Genomic DNA, 23,280 nt, shown 5'->3' with positions numbered 1-23,280 from the left:
GGATCAAAAATTATTTTTCCCAAAGGGAAGAGGGTCATGTGACACATCAAGCTTATTGAGAATTTCACAAGAAAAACAATGGTGTGCTTGGTTTTAACGTAACTTTATTCTTTCATGAGTTATTTACAAGTTTATGACCACTTATAAAATGTGTTCAAAGTGCTGCCCATTGTGTTGGATTGTCAATGCAACCCTCTTCTCCCACTCTTGACACAATGATAGCAACACCGTAGAAGAAATGCTAGTCTAAGGGGGTCAGATTCCTTGTAGGAATGCTCGGACCTGACACCCATAATGTGGTGGTGCACCATCTTGCTGGAAAAACTCAGGGAATGTGCCATCTTCAGTGCATAAAGAGGGCAACACATCATCATGTAGCAATTTCAGATATCCTGGGGCATTAAGGTTTCCATTGATGAAGAATGGCCCCACTATCTTTGTACCCCATATACCACACCATACCATCAATTATGGGTGTCAGGTCAGAGCATTCCTATATGAACAGTTTCCTGGAAAGTGGATTGGTCGTCGTGGGCCAGTTGAATGGCCACCAAGGTCTCCCGATCTGACCCCCTTAGATTTTTATCTTTTGGGTCATCTGAAGGCAATTGTCTATGCTGTGAAAATTTGAGATGTGCAGCATCTGAAACAACGGAAGCCTGTGCTAGCATTTTTTCTGCGGTGTTACTATCAGTATGTCAAGAGTGGAAGTAGGGGGTTGCATTGACAAGCTTCGTCATCTGAAGCATCCCGGGGAACAGGGCGAGCTAGGGTGACCCCTAGTGTTAGGGCCAAGAAAGGTGCCCCTGGTCACAGGTCACTTGCCAGTCGAATCGTGACAATATAGTTATATAGTTTATATTCTTCTCTTTTAAGTTATGAAGATAAATTATTGTTTTCAAGTTTGGCATTTTTTTCAATTTGGAACCCTCTTTAATACAATGACCCCTCACTACCGCCTTATATGCCTCCCACAAAATTGAAGATACTGAACCCTCATCAAGGTGAAAAAAGTCAGATAGATGATCCATTAAAGATTTTCTAATGTTGAGGTCTGTGAGAAGCTGGCCACGGACTAAAGACTATTGGACCAATGCCCTTAGAGTGGAGTCTACTGCTCTACGGGATGTAGACTTTTCCAGTTGCATTGATATTGTTGTATTTTATTAGATATTTGCTTGTTGTGTTTTATTAGTGATTTGCTTGCTCATCAGTTCATCTTCAAGAATCAATGTTTACATTCAGTGACAGCAAGCAGAGGAAGGTGTGTAGGCTGGATCTTATATATACCCAAGGCCAGACAGGAGATTGCCAAAGGTCAATGTAAAGCAATCCTTCTGTCAATCTCATCTGTATCTCAGGGTCTCAAGCCATTTTACTCCCAGCCTAGGCCCATTGTATGGATGGGAATTGTAGACCCAGGGGAGGAAGAAAAAGACACCACAGGTTTAGTCAGGCAGTTGTTGGAGTGACTTTGGAAGGAGAGCATCTATGCTGGGATAGATGGATAGATGGATGGATCTATGGAGTTTTGTAGATCGGTTGTTGGCCGTGCTGAATCCCCTGCTATGGTTGGAGATCTGTTGTCTGAATTTAACAAATTTTCTTAAGGATTGTTGGTCCTGGATAAATGGACGTCGGTTGTGATATTTGTTGTATGGACAGCCTGGACTGTGACTACAGACTATACTGGCGAGAGATACAAAATCTGTGGGCCAACCAAAAGTTGGGAGACCGTGATTATCACATGGTACAGGGACAGTAAAGCTATCGGCCCCGGAGAAGGGATCTTGTATACTGAGGATATTGTATTTTGGCCATCTACCTGGATATGTTGTACAACATTGAATGTATGGAATAAAAAAATAATTATATTGTTGACCTGCCTAGGTGATTATTATAACACACAACCTCAGCTCTTCACAAGTGGTGGCAGCTGGTGGGATCACTTATCTCTGGACAGCTTACCAGGGAAAATTACTGCGCGGTGATATGGGAGAAGAGATGAGACTCCATCTTTAAGAGGCTCAAGAATGAGGAGCTGAGAGCCCTTTGCTCTGAGAGCTAGAGTGCTTGCCAGATGAAAATTAGGCAAACATAATACAACACTGGACTGACTGGGACTGTGAGCAACCACATGGATGGACCACAGCTTAGGGCCATCATCCAGATGGCGGAGGATCGACCGACTGAGCTGAGGCAGATGCTGGAGGCTGGGCCACGGAGATAGAGCTGGCGGCAGTGTTAAGCAAATATCTGGGTGTGCATGTAACAGTACTCTCACCCGCCCCAGGGCAGAGGACAGTGGATAACAGGAGAGATTGGCCCCCATCTTTAAGGTACTGGAATATATGACAGTTCAATGAGGACACCTCAGATTTTGATGAACATCTCCGGTTATTTGAGAACCTCTGCCTGCTGCATGAAGTGTGTCAGTGACTGGCCCAGATTTTGGCCTGACCAGAAAAGCAAGAGAAGCTTTTAATAACTTGTCTTCTGGGGACCAGAAATGTTACTCTACTATTCGCAACGCATTATTAGAGAGGTATGCCGTCACGCTTGAAACCTACCGGAGAAAGATTCGGGAGTCTGACAAGCCCGATGCACAGGGACTTCAGGACACTGGTCAACCCAAATATTGTGCTCCCAGAACAGTATTTACCAGGCCACCAAGTGACCATCCCCCTAGCTGGGGGTGAGCACTCTGGGGTTGGATGCAGTGGACACAAGTTCCATTCTCATCAGGTACATGTAGAATTTCCCAGGACAACTCGGGGATCAGGGGGAGGACATGGAGGACCCCGTGGGAGAAACATACACCTGTCATGGCTAACTAAATACAGAGTCCTTGTTTCAGGGCTTCCCCCCATCAGGGAGTTGACAGGATCTGAAAGATCATATGAGACAAGCTGGAGATGTCTACTATGTTGATGAATAGATATTACATAGAATTGTTGGTTAACACTGCAGAAGTGCTTCCAGGACAACAAACCTACTCTCCGGTTCACTATGAGCCTTAGTCACCAGTAGTGAACAGTTTGAAGAAAACAAAATTGCCACTCCACCTTTCTTACTGTTATTATAAGCTGAATAAGCCAAGGGAGAGAGAACAAAAAAGGTAAAAAAAAAAAAAAAAAAAGAACCCTATACAACGTATCAGACAAGAACCCCCCCAGGCTTATATTGTTTACCACATATGGAAATTTTGCATATAATATAGAAAGCTCCACATATAACCAAAATCAGCATAAGAACAAACAAGTACCCGCCAGATCTTAGAAAATAACCTCCAAAGGCATCAGGCGAAAAGCATTGATAATAATGTCTAGTGACAATTAGAATAAGCTCAACGGGGTCTATTAAGAGAAAAATCTTCCCCAATGCCGTTATCATCCGATCCTCTATGATCCTTTCTTCTTTTTTCGGTTCCAAATTGCCTGTGGTGCCCCCAAAGGCAGAGGGGCCTCCCAGTCCACAATTTTAGGAGCCTGCAAATTCAAGGTTGCACAAAAAGCTGGTAAATGATTCAAGGAACACAGTATCGCAGAAATTCCTTCATGATGGGCTGTTAATGCAAAAAAAACAAACCTCCACCTGTAGGGGATTCGTAGGTCGTTTAGAACGTCTAATATAAGTTTAAGAAGTCTTCTCTTCTGTAGGGTGATACGAGACAGATCTAGAAATAGCTGAATTTCAGAGCATAAGTAGGATGATAACTCATTCTGAAACCTAGCCTTTGTCATAACCTTTTCTTTCGTCTGAATAATCATGAAGGCAAGAGATGATTTCAACATGTTGTAGATCCATTAGGCTGTAGAGCTCGATGTGTTCTGTCTATTTTGGAGGGTGGATCTCCAAGAACAGAGTTAAAGATTATTTGAAGTATTAGTTTAGGGTTTTCCTGACTATTTGACTGTGAGATTCCCCTGTAGTGCAGCGGTAGCACCGTACGCAATGATGAGGCAGTGACCCACAAAATTCAAACACAAAAATCTCTTTAATGTGTTATCTTCACGGCATTAAAGTTCAAATTCACACAAGTGCATATCATTAGTGTTCAGTTCACATCAGGTCATAGCACTACATAGTACACTGCTTTAAATCACAGTCCCTAAACACGCTGGACTTCCCTGTGTCCAGTTTCTGTGGGCGACCGCACACCATGACAAAGTCTCTTACACACAGCTTCACTTCATTAGTTTGCAGTGCCTAAACACGTTGGCCCTCCCTTTGTCAAGTTTCCGTGGGTGACTGCACATTGTGACAAAGTCTCTTACACACAGCTTCACTTCATTAGTTTGCAGCCCCTAAACACGCTGGACCTCCCTTTGTCCAGTTTCCGTGGGCGACTGCACATAATCACATAAAAATAATTAAAATCACATAATAATTAAAATACACAGATCAGTATAATGACACAAAGTAATACATAGAATACCAGGGATATGAAATACCTATGCTATAAAGGTTGGTTTGAATAGTTACATATACAATCAGCTGAAATAACACCTAGAAGAATTGGAATAATAATATTTTAGCTCATTATAATGAAATATACATATTAAATAAATGAAATAAAACAAGAAAATCATGGAATATAACAAATCACGTTTTCTATGAAAAAAAACTTTCTTTTCTACCCTTGGATCCTGCCTTTCTTTTCCTGTTAACCCTCAAAAATGCACATAGTAGTTTAATGAATAAATAATAGAGAACTTTGTGGATTTCCCTATAGAGACCTGGGTTCGAGTCCAACTCCTGGTTTTTAAATAAGTGAATGAGCAGTTTTATTGAAACGAAAAATTGAATTAATATATATAAATGTAAATGTTTCTAACATGATTTTTATACACTTTTTATAAAGATTCTTCATGTATAAATTTAATGAATTCATATTTACTTTTGCTATCCGATGTAATCATGTGCCAATTTACTGAACTTTGATAGAACTGACAGTCTTGTGTCGATCTGGCACCGTTATTCAAAATTTAAGCCTTTAAAAACCATCCTGTACATTATTGTTTATATGTGTTTGTGTCCTGCAGTAATGCCTGTCACTTTAAAATGTGTTGAATAAAAATTGCAAGTTAATAAATTTCTTTCAATTGACGTCTTCAATAAATCGGCAACGCGGGAAGTATCCACAAAATCCCCAGATTCAGATATTCATTGGTTTTGACAACCCGTGGATCAGCAACAGCTAAACATCAACTTAAAAACATTTAATACAATGGATTAGGTTAGCACAATCTGATAAAAATACTCTTAATGTTTGGTGGGTAAGACCCTATTGGTGCTACTTTCTCCCTAGTGTTTTATCTAACATACAAAGTGTAGTTGGAGATTTCATCCAGCAATTAAAGGGAATCTGTCACCCCATTTTCGGCCTATAAGCTGCGGCCACAGCCATTGGGCTTATCTACTGCATTCTGTAATGCTGTAGATAAGCCCCCAATGAAACCTGAAAGATAAGAAAAACACGTTAGACTATACTCACCGGGGGGTAGAGTTGGGTGCGGTGGGTGTCGCACGGTCCAGTCCCTCCCATCTTCATACGATGATGTCTTCCTCCTTGCTTCTCCCTCGGCTCCTGCACAGGCGTACTTTATCTGCCCTGTTGAGGGCAGAGTAAAGTACTGCAGTGCGCAGGGATAGGTCAGAGATGTCCGGCGCCTGCGCACTGCAGTACTCTGCTCTGCCCTCCACAGGGCAGATAAAGTACGCGTGTGCAGGAGCCTAGGGAGAAGCAAGGAGGAGGACATCATCGTATGAAGATGGGAGGTGTCGGACGGGACGGCGATACCCATCGGACCGAACCGAACGCCGGGGTGAGTATAATCTAACTTTTTTTTCTTTCATGTTACATCGGGGGCTTATCTACAGCATTACAGAATGCTGTAGATAAGCCCCTGATGGAGGTGGCCGCAGCTAATAGGGCAAAAATGGGGTGACAGATCCCCTTTAAGGGATTAAAAGAATCAGCATTGGTACTGAGAACTACTCAGGAAAGCTACAGGACACAATGCTGTATTTTAGGTGTTATTTACTTACACTTTCCAGACCCTACTTAGTTGCCAGTTATGTGCAGCAAATAGATAACGTAGTCCTAGCTTTTTCTCACTGCTTTCTTTATGAACGTTCTCGCCAAAGTTTGTGCAGCCCTGCGAACTGCATGGACCTAAGCAACTCTTTGCTTCTTTCAGCAGAACTTAGTTCCACTAATAAAATTATGTTGTCTGATGAGGGGCTACAATTGAGATTCTGAAAAAAATCAGAATCATTAGTTCAATCGCACTCTTTCGTCCTTTGACTATCTCTCTCAGGGGGCCTGACTGTTGAGACATCAAAATTTGCCCAAGTATGCTTCAAACGGTTTTCTCTTTCTTGTGTATGTCATGTGACTTTACTTTGACTGTTTCTGTTGTACACTTTTTTTTCAGTTATGTCCATGGTTTTTTTGATGCTTGTAAAGACTTTGTCTCTGAATATAACATTTGTCACATCCTCCACATGAAAATGGCTTCTCCCCTGTGTGAATTCTCTGATGTGCAACAAGATTTGCCTTAAAACTGAAACGGTTACCACATTCTGAACATGAAAATGGTTTCTCCCCTGTGTGACTTCTCTGATGTGTAATCAGCCTTGACTTGGTTGTAAAGCATTTTCCACATTGTGAACATGAAAATGGTTTCTCCCCGGAGTGAGTTTTCTGATGTGTAATTAGATTTGACTTACTTTTAAAGAATTTTCCACATTGTGAACATGAATATGGTCTCTCCCCTGTGTGACTTCTCTGATGTATAACCAACTTTGGCTTACTTGTAAAGAATTTTCCACACTGTAAACATGAAAACAGTTTCTCTCCTGTATGAATTTTCTCATGAAGAACAAGAGCAGCTTTATTGCTGAAACATTGCTCACATTCTGAACATGAATATGGCTTCTCCCCTGTGTGGCTTCTCTGATGTATAACAAGTTTTGATTTCTGGTGAAAAGAATGTCCACATTCTAAACAGGTAAATGGCTTTTCCCCTGTGTGACTTCTCAGATGTGTATCAAGAGAGGATTTATTGGTAAAACTTTTCCCACATTCTGAACATAAAAAAGGCTTTTCATCTGTGTGAATTCTCTGATGCCTAGTGAGAGAACTTTTGTAACTAAAACATAACCCACATTCTGAACAGGAAAATGCCTTTTTCTTTGTGTGAATTCTCTGATGTTTTGTAAGAGATGATTTTTCATGAAAACATTTGTCACATTCTGGGCATGAATATGGCTTTTCTCCTGTGTGAGTTCTTTGATGTGTAACAAAATGTGATTTCCGGTTAAAACACTTCCCACATTCTGAACAATAAAATGGCTTAAATACTTGATGAATGTATTGATGCGAAACAAGATGTTTTTTATCTCTGTAACATTTCCCACATTCTGAACATGAAAATGGTTTCTCCCCTGTGTGAATTCTCTGGTGCGTAATCAGTCTTGCCTTACTTGTAAAGAATTTTCCGCATTCGGAACATGAAAAAGGTTTCTCCCCTGTGTGAATTCTCTGATGTGTAACCAGCCTTGACTTATTTGCAAAGAATTTTCCACATTCTGAACATGGAAAAGGTCTCTCCCCTGTGTGAATTCTCTGATGTGTAACCAAAATTGACTTATTTGTAAAGAATTTTCCACATTCTGAACATGAAAAAGGTTTCTCCCCCGTGTGAATTCTTTGATGTGAAACCAGACAATACTTATTTATAAAGAATTTCCCACATTCAGAACATGAAAATGGCTTCTCCCCTGTATGATTTCTCTGATGCATTATAAGAGTGAATTTACTGCTAAAACATTTCCCACATTCTGAACATAGAAAAGGCTTTTCACCTGTGTGACTTCTCTGATGTCTAATGAGTGTGTGTTTGTATCTAAAACATAACCCACATTCTGTACATGAAAATTCCTTTTTCTCTATGTGAATTTTCTGATGTTTTGTAAGACATGATTTTATATGAAAACATTTGTCACAATCTGGGCAGGAATACGGCTTCTCCCCAGTGTGAATTCTTTGATGTGTAACAAGACCTGATTTTTCATTAAAACACTTCCCACATTCTGAACATGAAAATGGCTTCTCCCCTGTGTGAATTCTCCGATGTATAACCAAATGTGTATTCCGATTAAAACATTTCCCACATTCTAGACATGAAAATGGCTTAAACCTTTGATGAATCTTTTGATGTATAACAAGAAGATGTTTAGCTCTATAACATTTCTCACATTCTGAACATGAATATTTTTTCTTTAAAAGGTATGCTGTTTGCGTTTTATCACCCCTTTTGTGATTTTTAGTTTCCTTAATAGTCTTTGATAGGATCTGTTTAAAAAGTTCAGCTGACAGATCTTTGTCTTGCTCTTCATATGCATGTTGTGTTATGCGACCATCTTCTGTGCTGAACTCTAAAGATATCCATTGTCCTTCTAATGTCCTGGAATAGAAATCTGTCAAAAACATAACCTTTATTAAAAGGGTTGTCCAGTTATAACAATTTATCACTGGAAGTTCAACTGTTGCGACCAGTGTCAATCAGCAGGAGGAATTTATATCCCCGTCAATGCACTTTTATCCTGCCTACAAAATGGAGAAACAGGGCGATGCCTGACCATTGCTCAATTAATTCTCTATAGGACTGCCAGAAGGAGCTCTAGTGAAGTCCCAGAGGGGGTGAATCATGTGCATAGCTAGCATTTTAAGAACCCTTGAATATGTGATTCTCAGTTTGTGTACTACAATCGGATAGTAAAATTTTGGCCAAAATATTAGCTAGTTGGGTAAATTCAGAACTTTGTTCATTAATACACTCTGACAAAACGGGCTTGTTGTTTGGTTGCTCAATGACCCTTATTGCACATATAATTTTTAAAAAACCCTAAAGCGACTTACTATCATATCGCGTCCAGGGCAATATTTTCCCGTGCTATTTCCAAAACATTCAATTCAATTTAGTGGCCTTTCTTGTGTCATACACTTTCAGTTTAGGGTTAGGAGACACCTTTATTCCATGGATAAAATACACTGAATCTATTTACTGGGTAACAATGAAGAGGAGGACCTCAGAACTCTTTCAGCTACAAAGTGGCACTCGGCAGGGCTGCCCTTTATCACCAATTTTATTTGCATTAGTGGAAAAAACGCTGGCAGTACGTCTATGGCTGGACCCTGCAATACTCTGTTTTGATGTACCCCCAGTGAGTGAGAAACTCAGTTTATATGTAAATAACCTGCAGACCACAATTTCTCATAATGGCTCATGCTAGATCGGTGGCAAAGGTACCATTATTAAGGGAATCAACCATCATGTACACTCACTGGCCACTTTATTAGGTACACCATGCTAGTAACGGGTTGGACCCCCTTTTGCCTTCAGAACTGCCTCAATTCTTCGTGGCAGAGATTCAACAAGGTGCTGGAAGCATTCCTCAGAGATTTTGGACCATATTGACATGATGGCATCACACAGTTGGCGCAGATTTGTCGGCTGCACATCCCTGATGCGAATCTCCCGTTCCACCACATCCCAAAGATGCTCTATTGGATTGAGATCTGGTGACTGAGGAGGCCATTTGAGTACAGTGAACTCATTGTCATGTTCAAGAAACCAATCTGAGATGATTCGAGCTTTATGACATGGCGCATTATCCTGCTGAAAGTAGCCATCAGATGTTGGGTACATTGTGGTCATAAAGGGATGGACATGGTCAGCAACAATACTCAGGTAGGCTGTGGCGTTGCAACGATGCTCAATTGGTACCAAGGGGCCCAAAGAGTGCCAAGAAAAAATTCCCCACACCATGACACCACCACCACCAGCCTGAACCGTTGATACAAGGCAGGATGGATCCATGCTTTCATGTTGTTTACGCCAAATTCTGATCCTACCATCCGAATGTCGCAGCAGAAATCGAGACTCATCAGACCAGGCAACGTTTTTCCAATCTTCTACTGTCCAATTTCGATGAGCTTGTGCAAATTGTAGCCTCAGTTTCCTGTTCTTAGCTGAGAGTGGTACCCGGTGTGGTCTTCTGCTGCTGTAGCCCATCTTCCTCAAAGTTCGACGCACTGTGCGTTCAGAGATGCTCTTCTGCCTACCTTGGTTGTAACGGGTGGCAATTTGAGTCACTGTTGCCTTTCTATCAGCTCGAACCAGTCTGCCCATTCTCCTCTGACCTCTGGCATCAACAAGGCATTTCCGGCCACAGAACTGCCGCTCACTGGATTTTTTTTCTTTTTCGGACCATTCTCTGTAAACCCTAGAGATGGTTGTGCGTGAAAATCCCAGTAGATCAGCAGTTTCTGAAATACTCAGACCAGCCCTTCTGGCACCAACAATCATGCCACGTTCAAAGGCACTCAAATCACCTTTCTTCCCCATACTGATGCTCGGTTTGAACTGCAGGAGATTGTCTTGACCATGTCTACATGCCTAAATGCACTGAGTTGCCGCCATGTGATTGGCAGATTAGAAATTAAGTCTTAACACACAGTTGGACAGGTGTACCTAATAAAGTGGCCAGTGAGTGTATATTGGTGGTTGTAGTGTGCATATTTGTGACAGAATACACACAAATAAATGTTTTGTCCTTTTTGTCTCACCTATAGTCTAAAATTTAAGGATCGAGCAAGCTCCGATTATGGATGGCAGTTAGAGTAAGTTTAATTAAAAGGATCCCTTTACTCAAAATATTTTGTATATTGCCACACTCTGCATTATATGTGTGGGAATATATGTCACAAACAGTGGAGAGGCATGATAGCCTCATTTGTTTAACATAAAGGCTAACAGAGTATCCACTAGACATTGTGTGGCGTTGTGGTAGGTTATGTGCATGACCTTACTGGACATTAGGTTATACTATTTGTTCAGTCAATTAGCTCATCACACTAGGTGGCAGACATAAGGGATATTCGCATCCATTGAATCTTTTGTTTTGTGGCGTGGGGGGCAGAGAGCCATTTTTGGAGGCCTCAGGGAACGTGCTCACCGAGAGGGGTTGTGACAAGGACAACAACAGTGAAAGCCTATAAATCCCAACTGCTGCTCTGTGTGCTGGAGGATGATCCTCATATAATTATATGAAGTGAACCTGGTTAAAAAGTGTTACATGCAAATTTATTGGTTGACGCGTTTCAAAGCCGCACCAGCTAATTTTTCAAGACTTAAAAACACAACAGATAGTGTTTTTTGTCTTGAAAAATGATCCGTTGCTGCTCGTGTCTCTGCATGTATCTAAGTTACTATTTGGACATTTGAAGGTTTATTTACATCCAGCAGCAAAACTTTAACCGAACACAATTCCTTTCATTTCGAAGGTTTCGGTTTATTGCACTGATTTCTGATTCTCTAGGAGAGGTAAATCTTGTTCTCGGGGTCCTTTAGTGTAAAGTATGTTCTATCAGGATGACTAAATTATATTGATTTAAGAGCATCTAATCTTAATTCTGCCAGACGTCCATTTTCAGCAGGCCATAGACAAACTATTATTCATGAGTCTGAATGTTGACTCTAGAATTGATGTTTTATTTTGGTAGGTCAAAAATCACAGACTATTGTTTGAATGTTGCTTGCTGCAACTTATTGTCTGCTAATTTCGAGGGACAGGGACATAGGGTAATTGAACAATAGATGTTAATATCTTGATTACATATTGTACAAGTACAGTTAGTTTGTTCACCTGCAAAACAGAGGATGACAAACAGCGTCGGACTGGAGCACCTTGGGCCCACCAGAGAAAATCATTCTTGGGGCCCACTATGTAGCTGCATAGAGTTAAATACCAGACCACCAATTATGCGGTAAAACACGCTAATATCTGGGTATAATATAAGGTTGTACATGTCTTAATTATGTAGCAGGAGTTGGGGTAGCCCCCTCATAGAATATAAAGACGCCCCCTCACATAGTATAATGCAGCCATCTCATAGAATATAATACTGCCCCCCTCATAGGGAATAATGCACCCCCTCATAGGGTATAATGCTGCCTCCTCATAGGGTATAATGCTGCCTCCTCATAGGGTATAATGCTGCCCCCTCATAGGGTATAATGCTGCCCCCCTCATAGGGAATAATGCACCCCCTCATAGGGTATAATGCTGCCCCCTCATAGGGTATAATACTGCCCCCCTCATAGGGAATAATGCACCCCCTCATTGGGTATAATGCTGCCCCCTCATAGGGAATAATGCACCCCCTCATAGGGTATAATGCACCCCCTCATAGGGTATAATACTGCCCCCCTCATAGGGTATAATGCTGCCCCCTCATAGGGTATAATGCTGCCACCCTCATAGGGTATAATGCTGCCCCCTCATAGGGTATAATGCTGCCACCCTCATAGGGTATAATACTGCCCCCCTCATAGGGTATAATGCTGCCTCCTCATAGGGTATAATGCTGCCCCCTCATAGGGTATAATGCTGCCCCCCTCATAGGGTATAATGCTATATAGATATATAGATATAGAGTTAGATAGATATAGATAGAAAGATAGATGTAGAAATAGATAGATATAGAGATAGATAGTAGATAATGGATAGAAAGTAGATAATGGATAGATATAGATAGAAAGATTCATAGAGATAGATATAAAGATAGATATAGAAAGAAATATAGATAGATAGATCGATAGGTAGATAGATATAGAGATAGATAGAAAATAGATAATGGATAGATAGATATAGAGATAGATAGCTATAGATAGAAAGATATAGAGATAGATAGATATATAGATAGAGATAGATAATAGATAGAGATATACAGATATAATAATAATAATATAGACATATATAGATAGATATAGAAATAAATATATATAGATAGATGGCTATAAATAGATATAGAGATAGATAGATATAGAGATAATAGATATAGAGATAGATAGATAGATATAGAGATAGATATAGAGACAGATAGATATAGAAAGATAGATATAGAGATAATAGCTAGATATAGAGATATGTATAGAGATAGATAGATATAGAGTTAGAAAGATAGATAGATATAGAGAGAGATATAGAGATAGATAGAGATAGCTAGATAGATAGATAGATATAGATAATAGAGATAATAGATAGATATAGAGATAGATATAGAGATAGATCAATAGATAGATAGATAAAGAGAGAGAGATAGAGATAATGAGATATAGAGATAGATATAGAGATATAGTGTTAGATAGAAAGATAGATATAGAGATAGATAGAGATAGAGATAGATATGGATATAGAGATAGATATAGAGATAGATATGGATATAGAGATAACAGATAGATATATAGATAGATAGATATAGAGATAGATAGATATAGAGATGAAAATATATAGATAGATATAGAGATAATATATAGATAGCTATAGAGAGATATAGAGATAGATATAGAGAGAAACATATAGATATAGAGATAGATAGGTAGATAGATATAGAGATAATAGATAGATATAGAGATAGATAGATATAGATATAAAGAGAGATAGAGAGAGCGGTAGATAGGGAGAGAGAGATAGATATAGAGAGAGATAGATACAGAGATCGATAAATAGATAGAGAGATAGATATAGATAGAGATAGATAGATAGATAAAGATAGATAATAAATATAGAGATAACAGATAGATATAGAGAGAGTAAGATAGAAAGATATAGAGATAGGTAGATATAGATAATAGAGATAGCTAGACATAATAGATAGAGATAGATATAGAGAGATATAGAGATAGATGTAGAGATAGAAAGATAGATATAGAGATAGATATAGATAATAGATAGAGATAAATAGATAGATAGAGAAAGATAGATAGATATAGAGATAGATATAGAGATAGAAAGATAGATAGATATACAGAGAGATAGATATAGAGATAGAGATAGATAGATATAGAGAGAGATATAGAGAGAAATAGATATAGAGATAATAGATATATATATATATATAGAGATAGATAGATATAGAGAGATAGATACAGAGAAAAGATATAGAGATAAATAGATAGAGAAAGATAGATAGATATATAGATATAGAGATAGAAAGATAGATATAGAGATAGAGCGATAGATAGATATACAGAGAGATAGATATAGAGATATATAGATAGATAGCTATAGAGATAGATATAGAGATAGATAGGTAGATAGATATAGAGATAATAGATAGATATAGAGATAGATAGATATAGATATAAGGATAGATAGAGATAGAGAGAGCGGTAGATAGGGAGAGAGATAGATATAGAGAGAGATAGATACAGAGATCGATAAATAGATAGAGAGATAGATATAGATAATAGATAGAGATAGATAGATAAAGATAGATAATAAATATAGAGATAACAGATAGATATAGAGAGAGTAAGATAGAAAGATATAGAGATAGGTAGATATAGATAATAGAGATAGCTAGATAGACATAATAGATAGATATAGATAGAAAGATAGATATAGAGATAGATGTAGAGATAGAAAGATAGAGATAGATATAGATAATAGATAGAGATAAATAGATAAAGATAGATAGATATAGAGATAGATATAGAGATAGAAAGATAGATAGATATACAGAGAGATAGATATAGAGATAGAGATAAATAGATAGAAAGATATAGCGAGAGATATAGAGAGAAATAGATATAGAGATAATAGATATATATAGAGATAGATAGATATAGATATAGAGAGAGATAGATACAGAGAAAAGATATAGAGATAAATAGATACAGAAAGATAGATAGATATAGAGATAGAAAGATAGATATAGAGATAGAGCGATAGATATACAGAGAGATAGATATAGAGATAGATAGAGATATATAGATACTGTAGATAGCTATAGAGAGAGATATAGAGATAGATATAGAGAGAAATAGATATAGAGATAGATATAGAGAGAAATAGATATAGAGATAGATATATAGATATAAAGATAGATATAGAGATAGATATAGAGATAGAGCAATAGATAGCGAGAGATATAGAGATAGATAGATACAGAGAAAAGATATAGAGATAGATAACGGATAAATAGATAGATATAGATATTAGATAGAGATATATATAGATAAAGATAGATATAGATGGTAGCTAGATAGATAATAAATATAGAGATAATAGATATAGAGATAGATAGAGTAAGATAGATATAGAGATATATATATAGAAAGATATAGAGATAGATAGATAGATATAGAGATAGATGTAGAGATAGAAAGATAGATATAAAGATAGAGCGATAGATAGAGATAGATATAGAAATAGATAGACATAGAAATAGATAGATATAGATAATAGATAGATATAGATAGAGATAGAAAGATAGATAGATAGATATAAGAGAGATAGAGAGATATATACAGATAGATAGATAGAAAGATATAGAGATAGGTAGATATAGATAATAGAGATAGCTAGATAGATAGACATAATAGATAGATATAGATAGATATAGAGATAGATAGAAAGAGATATAGAGATAGATGTAGAGATAGAAAGATAGATATAGAGATAGATATAGATAATAGATAGAGATAAATAGATAGATAGAGAAAGATAGATAGATATAGAGATAGAAAGATAGATAGATATACAGAGAGATAGATATAGAGATAGAGATAGATAGATATAGAGAGAGATATAGAGAGAAATAGATATAGAGATAATAGATATATATAGAGATAGATAGATATAGATATAGAGAGATAGATACAGAGAAAAGATATAGAGATAAATAGATAGAGAAAGATAGATAGATAGATATATAGATATAGAGATAGAAAGATAGATATAGAGATAGAGCGATAGATATACAGAGAGATAGATATAGAGATATATAGATAGATAGCTATAGAGAGATATAGAGATAGATATAGAGAGAAACAGATATAGATATAGAGATAGATATAGAGATAGATAGGTAGATAGATATAGAGATAATAGATAGATATAGAGATAGATAGATATAGATATAAGGATAGATAGAGAGAGCGGTAGATAGGGAGAGAGATAGATATAGAGAGAGATAGATACAGAGATCGATAAATAGATAGAGAGATATAGATAATAGATAGAGATAGATAGATAAAGATAGATAATAAATATAGAGATAACAGATAGATATAGAGAGAGTAAGATAGAAAGATATAGAGATAGGTAGATATAGATAATAGAGATAGCTAGATAGATAGACATAATAGATAGATATAGATATAGATAGAAAGATAGATATAGAGATAGATGTAGAGATAGAAAGATAGATATAGAGATAGATATAGATAATAGATAGAGATAAATAGATAGATAAAGATAGATAGATATAGAGATAGATATAGAGATAGAAAGATAGATAGATATACAGAGAGATAGATATAGAGATAAATAGATAGAAAGATATAGCGAGAGATATAGAGAGAAATAGATATAGAGATAATAGATATATATAGAGATAGATAGATATAGATATAGAGAGAGATAGATACAGAGAAAAGATATAGAGATAAATAGATACAGAAAGATAGATAGATATATAGATATACAGATAGAAAGATAGATATAGAGATAGAGCGATAGATAGATATACAGAGAGATAGATATAGAGATAGATAGAGATATATAGATAGATAGCTATAGAGAGATATAGAGATAGATATAGAGAGAAATAGATATAGATATAGAGATAGATATAGAGAGAAATAGATATAGATATAGAGATAGATAGAGATAGATATATAGATATAGATATAAAGATAGATATAGAGATAGATATAGAGATAGAGCGATAGATAGCGAGAGATATAGATATAGAGATAGATACAGAGAAAAGATATAGAGATAGATAACGGATAAATAGATAGATATAGATATTAGATAGAGATATATATAGATAAAGATAGATAGATAGATATAGATGGTAGCTAGATAGATAATAAATATAGAGATAATAGATATAGAGATAGATAGAGTAAGATAGATAGATATAGAGATATATATAGAAAGATATAGAGATAGATAAATAGATATAGAGATAGATGTAGAGATAGAAAGATATAAAGATAGAGCGATAGATAGAGATAGATATAGAAATAGATAGATATAGATAATAGATAGATATAGATAGAGATAGAAAGATAGATAGATATAAGAGAGATAGAGAGAGAGATATATATAGAGATAGATAGATAGATAGAGACAGATAGAGAGAGCGAGAGTGATATAAAAAAAAAACAAAAAACCAAAACACAATACTCACCTCTCCTCCTCGCTCCCACGCTGATCCCGGCCTCAGTGTCAGGAGCTGCCCCCTCTGCCAGACACACAGCGGGTGCGCGATGTAGTGACGTCATCGCGCACTGGCTGTGAGTCAGGAGCAGAGAGGACTGAGGGCGGCGCCGGCCCTGATGCAGAGCAGCTTACTGGGCTGGGGGCGGGGCCTCTGGGGGTGGAGACCTGAAATGATATTCACTGCTTCGCAGTGAATATTCATTTCTCTTTAGCAGCGGGGACAGGGGCTCCTGCCTCCTGACACCCGCTGCTGCTCCGCTGGCAGGGGCCCCCATAGCAGCTGCATGGTGTGCGACACACCACTGGCTGGGGGCCCCTGGAGCAGCGGGGGCCCTAGGCAACTGCTGGCCCTGTATGCCAGCAGGTGCCAGGGCCCACCAGATGCCAGGGCCCACCGGAGAATCCTCCGGTTCTCCGGTGGGCCAGTCCGACGCTGATGACAAACTAGACAGAATAATTAAATACTCAAACAATGCTCTGTAATCTCATCACACCTTCCCCTTGGCCTGTGGATAATGTCTTGAAGGACAGTTGTGAACTATATAAGAGAAATATGCCTCTGTATCAAGTGTGACTTGACAGAACAGCTGCCAGGACAACTGTCAGCTTAGGGGCCCCAGCAGGAAGAACAAAGATCTGCTCCACTGACCATCACTGAAACCTCAAAGACATCTTTAAGAACCCAGGTTGGGACAATCAGGTCACCTGGCCACATACTTCATTGCTCTTGGTTAGCTTCCTAAGCTTGTCATCACCTCCTCTAGGTGGGTGCCCACCAAAAGCGGGGTGCCACTGGTGGGGGTAGTCGACCCTGGAAGCCCTAAAGTCGCAGCTGCTCTAATCCCGGTGAGTCAGTGGAAGGGTGAGACTCTGTAATGTGCACCATCTTGTGTATTAGCTGGGACTGTTCTATATGTTATTGTCAGTTGGTGGTTCAATAAAATATTGCCACACTGTTTTATCCTCACCATGTGTAGTATTGTGTCCATGGGGAAAGGAGAGCGGGCGTTCAGTGGGAAGAGCCATGGTCCACGCAGTCTTGGGCCAGCGGACGAGGGAACCCACTGACCCCCCCGTGTCTCAAGGAACTTGTACATAAATGACATACATTGATCTTGGTGGCTGCTATGTCAACCCCATTTCTGCACATAGACATTGGATATTGCTTTTCTACTAATGGAACCTCTCTATATGAAGCAATATCAGATCTAGACATTATTCTTATTATTGTATACTGATTGTTATTCTTGTTGTGCACACTCTAAATAAAATTAATATTTGAGATAAAAAACCTAAAAAAGTGTGTGCACTACAGCTCCATTCTACTGATGATAAAAGGATTCTTCCATTCCATGCCGTTCTTTGGGGCAGGGCCACCAATGATCAGGTGAAAAAAAGTTTTGTTATTTTTTTTTGTAACTTACATTTTACCATCTTGGAATAATATCATACAATTAGGAGCCGCTCATCACACTGTGTACATTATATATACTGTATATATACACACAATCTGATCAATTTACATTATATTTTGATATATCGGACATTTCTGAATGCAGCAATACTAAATATGTTTTTTTCAATTGTTTTATTTTCAATGGGGTGAAGGGGGGGCGATTTTAACTTGTGTTTTTTTTAATAACTTTTGGGGGGTTTTTTCCCACTTTTTACTGAAGGAATAGGCTCCTTAGTTGACTTGAAGCTGTGATCGTCTGTGCTATACATAGCAGTGCTCCAGCGTCACGAGCCGGCGTTCACAGTAGTATCTTAATGGCAGGAACAGGGGTCTAATGTAGACCCTGGCTGTTATGACAAGCGATCAGCGGTTCCCGCTCACGTGACAGGGGCACCGATGGGCAGGATTTGTGACACGCCTCCAGCTGGCCCTTGATAAATCCAGAGATTGACAGCTTGATCTAACTGGTTATCACCCTCAGGTGGAGATCCAATACACCCAATTAAATCAGCTGTCATGTTCAGGAATAAATGCAGGTTCAGTACTGTAGCCCGCATCAAAGGCAGTGACACAACATATGACGTAAATATTTATCCCATGGCGGTATTCTGGGAGCGGGAACTGTACGAGACAGAGTAACCCCTTCAATAGAAAGCAGTGATCGACAGTGCAAACACTTGAGTCGGCTGTGGGCATCTTCGGTTTGCTTTAATTGAAAAATGATTCAGAATTATCTAGATAAGCTTGAGCAATGGGCAGTGATTAATAGACTAGTATTTAACAGGGAAAAATGCAAGATTATATATCAGGGCAATAAAATAGAAAATTACATTTAAAGAATGGGAGGAATAGAAATAAGCAACAGCACATGTGAAAAAGACTTGGTAATACTAATAGATCACACACTGCACACGAGTCAACAGTGTGATGCAGCAGCAGAAAAAGCACACACAGTTATAGGATGCATTAAGAGAAGCATAGAGTTTGCATCACATCACGTGAAGTAATTATCCCCCTTCTTCTCCTTCTTGGTCAGACCTCATCTGGAATACTGTGTTCCTGTTCTGGGCACCAAATTTTTAAAAAGAAAAAATGGAACAAGTTCAGAGAAGAGGTACCAGGATGGTGAGCGGACTGCAAACTATGTCCTACAAGGAATGGTTAAAGGATCTGGGAATGTTTATCTTGCAAAAAAGAAGGCAAAGAGGAGACTTAATAGCTGTCTACAAATATCTGAATGGATATGACAGTATAAGGGATTATCCTTATTCTCAATTGCACAGAGAAACACAAGAAGCAATGCATTGAAACTGAAAGGGAGAAAATAAAGATTAGATATTAGAAAAAAACTTTTTTGACAGTGAGTGAAAAAGGCTGTCACGAGAGGTGGCAAGTTCTCCTTTAATGGAAGTCTTCAAAAAGAGGCTGGACAGACATCTGCCTGAGATGGTTTAGAGAATCCTGCATTGAGCAGGGGGTTGGACACGATGACCCTGGAAGTCCCTTCAAACTCTAACATTCTATGGTTCTATGAAAATTCTCACTGGACTTCCTCACTTCTACACCATCCTGTTGTACACTGTCTGATTAAGGCATCGTTCTGACTGGTTCAAGGGCTACGACTGAGAAAAAAATGCTCCTGTGTCACCAACAATGTCAAATGAATTACCAACCCTAAGGGTATTTTCCGACAATGAGCTTTTGGTGAGATTTTCATGTTACAGATTTTCTGCACTTGTATTTTTTTCTAAAATAACTAGCGTAAAAAGTCACCAAGGGGGCGTGGCTATGGCAGCGACGGAGTAGGACGCACGTGGTGGAAGCTCCTGCCATCCTGATAGAATCCGGTCGGCAGTCTCTTAACCCCGCGGCACACTCACCCCTTTTCTGACCCCTCTGAACTCGGGGTCCCTCCTGGACCCCCGTGGGAGAGCGGGGCTGGACTCTTGGGAGCCGGCAGCTCTGGAAACCTGGGCAGCTGACGGGGCCTGCAGGGAGCGGCGGCCATCTTGGAGGCGCGCTCTGCTGAAGAGAGACGTGGTGCTGAGTGTCATCGCTGCAGCGCTGAGGGAGCAGGACGGTGAGCTACAATTTAACTATTTGTGAGGGACAAGCGGTGTGAGCCCTGGAAAATTGGGCCCCGCGTCCCCCTCCTTACCATATTGCCTGCCCTGGGCCATAATTATTGGGGCCTGGATTCCTTCCTGGCTATAGCCCCTGTGAGAGTCGCTCCCTGGGCTGTGGGGGCCCTTGCTTGCCGCCTGGGGCTGAACTTTGCCCCCCTTGTGAGACACTGCGTGTCTGTGCTGTGCCTGGGTCCCTGCAATCACCCTCTGTGCACAATACCCTGTCTGCCACATTAATTTGGGGACCCCAAAGTGCACGATCTCTGCCATCCGGCTGTGCCCTATTGCCTTTACAATGAGTCGTTCCAAAGGGTCCGGAGCGGCTGCAGAAAAGCTAAAGGAATATAGACCGTGCTGAGGGCTCTAGATCTACAAAAAATAACCCCCCACAGGTTCAGCATAAGAGCCGCCCCTCTGAAGGTGGGGAGGAGTGTGAGCAGGGGGAATTAACCCTTAAGCAGGCGTCTGAACAACTCATGCAGGCCATCTCCTTGACCAGGACGTCTCTGACTGGGAAGATAGAGGACGTATATAATGAAGTGGGACGCCTCCGGCAAGATATGCAAGCCATGAAGGGCCGCATTACGGAGGTGAAGACACGGGTATCCCAGGTGGAGGACACTATCACACCCATGGAGGCTAAACTAACAAAAGTGGCGGGTTCCATGAATGCGTGGAGGCAAAAACCAGATGACCTGGAAAATAGGATGCGTCGAAATAACATCCGAATTATTGGCCTGCCGGAGCGATCGGAGGGACAACATCCAGAGCAATTCCTAGAAGATTGGCTTAAAACCACTTTGGGTGACGAATTCTCCTCGATTTTTGCGGTGGAGAGGGCCCACAGAGTCCCTACTAGGCCTCTCCCTTCAGGAGCCCCGCCTAGACCCTTTCTGGCGCGCATTCTCAACTGCAGGGATAGAGACGTGGTTTTACGACTGGCAAGGCAAAAAAGCCCTATCAACTTCAACAATGCCACGATCTCGATCTTCCCGGATTTCTCTGCGGAACTCCAGAAACAACGGGTGCAGTTTACGGAGGTCAAAAGACGTCTGCGGGAGAGGAACATTATGTACTCGATGATTTACCCGGCCCGGCTCCGGGTGGTCCACGGGGGTTCTACTTCATTTTTTACAGATCCGGCGGAGGCGGCGGAGTGGCTGCGATCCCATGGAGGGTCTGCCGAAAAGGAATCCTAATGCATCTTTTGTCAGTTGGTATTTTTCTATTAACCGACTGATTGGAGCTACACTCGGAAGCGTCCAAGATACCAACAATACCGGACACTGGGCTCAGTGATGGTATCCCCTTGTTTGTTCCGTGATGGGAGTACAGGACTCTACTCCCATGTTGTTCGTTGTTTATTTACTTTGTTTTTTTTCCGTAGAGGTTTTTGGTATTTTTTCTTAGGTTGTAACCGCAGTCGACAACAATTTCAGTCTACAGGTGATGTCTCTAAATTTTGCCCGGGTAATACCATGCACCATGTTCAGAGTAGCAAAGTATGGGGTCGGAGTTAATATGTATGACATGGAACGTGAGGGGAATAAAAACACCTCGAAAAAAGATCAAGGTCTTTTCACAGGTCAGACATTATCGTCCTCACATTGTGGCCTTGGTGGAGACGCACCTGACTAGGGATACGGTACGGTGCGTGCAGAAGCCCTGGGTACAATGGTCTGCCCATACATTCCACACCAGCTATTCCAGAGGGGTCTCTCTGTTGGTACATAAAGACGTCAGATGGGAGGCGGGGGAAACTCGAAGGGACCCTGAGGGTCGTTTTGTTTTTGTCCACGCAGTGGTGAACACCAGGAAATATGTAGTCCTATGTATTTATAACCCCCCTCCGGCTCGTATATAAATCTTGCAGAAAGCAATGAGCTTTGCCCTTAACTACCCAGACGCAGATGTTATTTGTATGGGCGATTTTAATATGGTTATGAACAACCGCCTGGATAAATTGAGGCTGGATGATGTAGCGACCGGGGGGTCATCCCCAGCGTCTACAACCCCGTTGTCATCATTTATGGAGGGTGGCGGGTGGCTGGATTTGTGGAGGATGCGTCACCCTGAGTTAAGGGAGTACACTTGTCACTCATCCACCAAACGCTCTCTATCACGCCTAGACTATATATTCGGTTCTAGCGATTTGGCAATGTGGGTGGCTGATATAGAACAAGGCAGTAGAGGGATCTCAGACCATAGCCCGGTCATCCTTAAACTCAAATATGGGCAAGTGAACAGTGGGATAGCTTGGAAGTTAAATCCATTCTAGTTAAAACTGATGGGATCTCCGGACAGAACGATTGATCAGTTGAATTGCTTCATCGCGTCCCACCCGGAGCCCCAGGATAATTTATTCTGGGATGCCCTTAAGGCATACCT

The 23,280-nt window shown here is 39.9% G+C and overlaps 2 protein-coding genes across 3 annotated transcripts in view; one reads left to right on the top strand and one right to left on the bottom strand.

Moving 5' to 3' along the window:
* The window catches only part of LOC141051007 (uncharacterized), an 850,460-nt gene that overhangs the window by 132,487 nt on the left and 694,693 nt on the right, over positions 1-23,280 (top strand). The window lies entirely within an intron of this gene.
* LOC141051012 (uncharacterized) overlaps positions 6,233-23,280 on the bottom strand; it is an 80,242-nt gene continuing 63,194 nt past the window's right edge. For both annotated transcript variants that reach the window (XM_073547790.1, XM_073547791.1), the window contains one exon: positions 6,233-8,487. In XM_073547790.1, coding sequence (XP_073403891.1) covers positions 6,437-8,487 — 2,051 coding nt within the window. In that variant the 3' untranslated portion in view covers positions 6,233-6,436. The remainder of the gene's footprint in view (positions 8,488-23,280) is intronic.

The sequence above is a fragment of the Dendrobates tinctorius genome, unplaced genomic scaffold (assembly GCF_039654945.1).
Source record: "Dendrobates tinctorius isolate UK_male_01 unplaced genomic scaffold, ASM3965494v1 ptg000155l, whole genome shotgun sequence".
NCBI classification, from domain to species: domain Eukaryota; kingdom Metazoa; phylum Chordata; class Amphibia; order Anura; family Dendrobatidae; genus Dendrobates; species Dendrobates tinctorius.
Note: the sequence above shows the minus strand (reverse complement) of the source record. Positions and strands in the feature narration are given on the sequence as shown.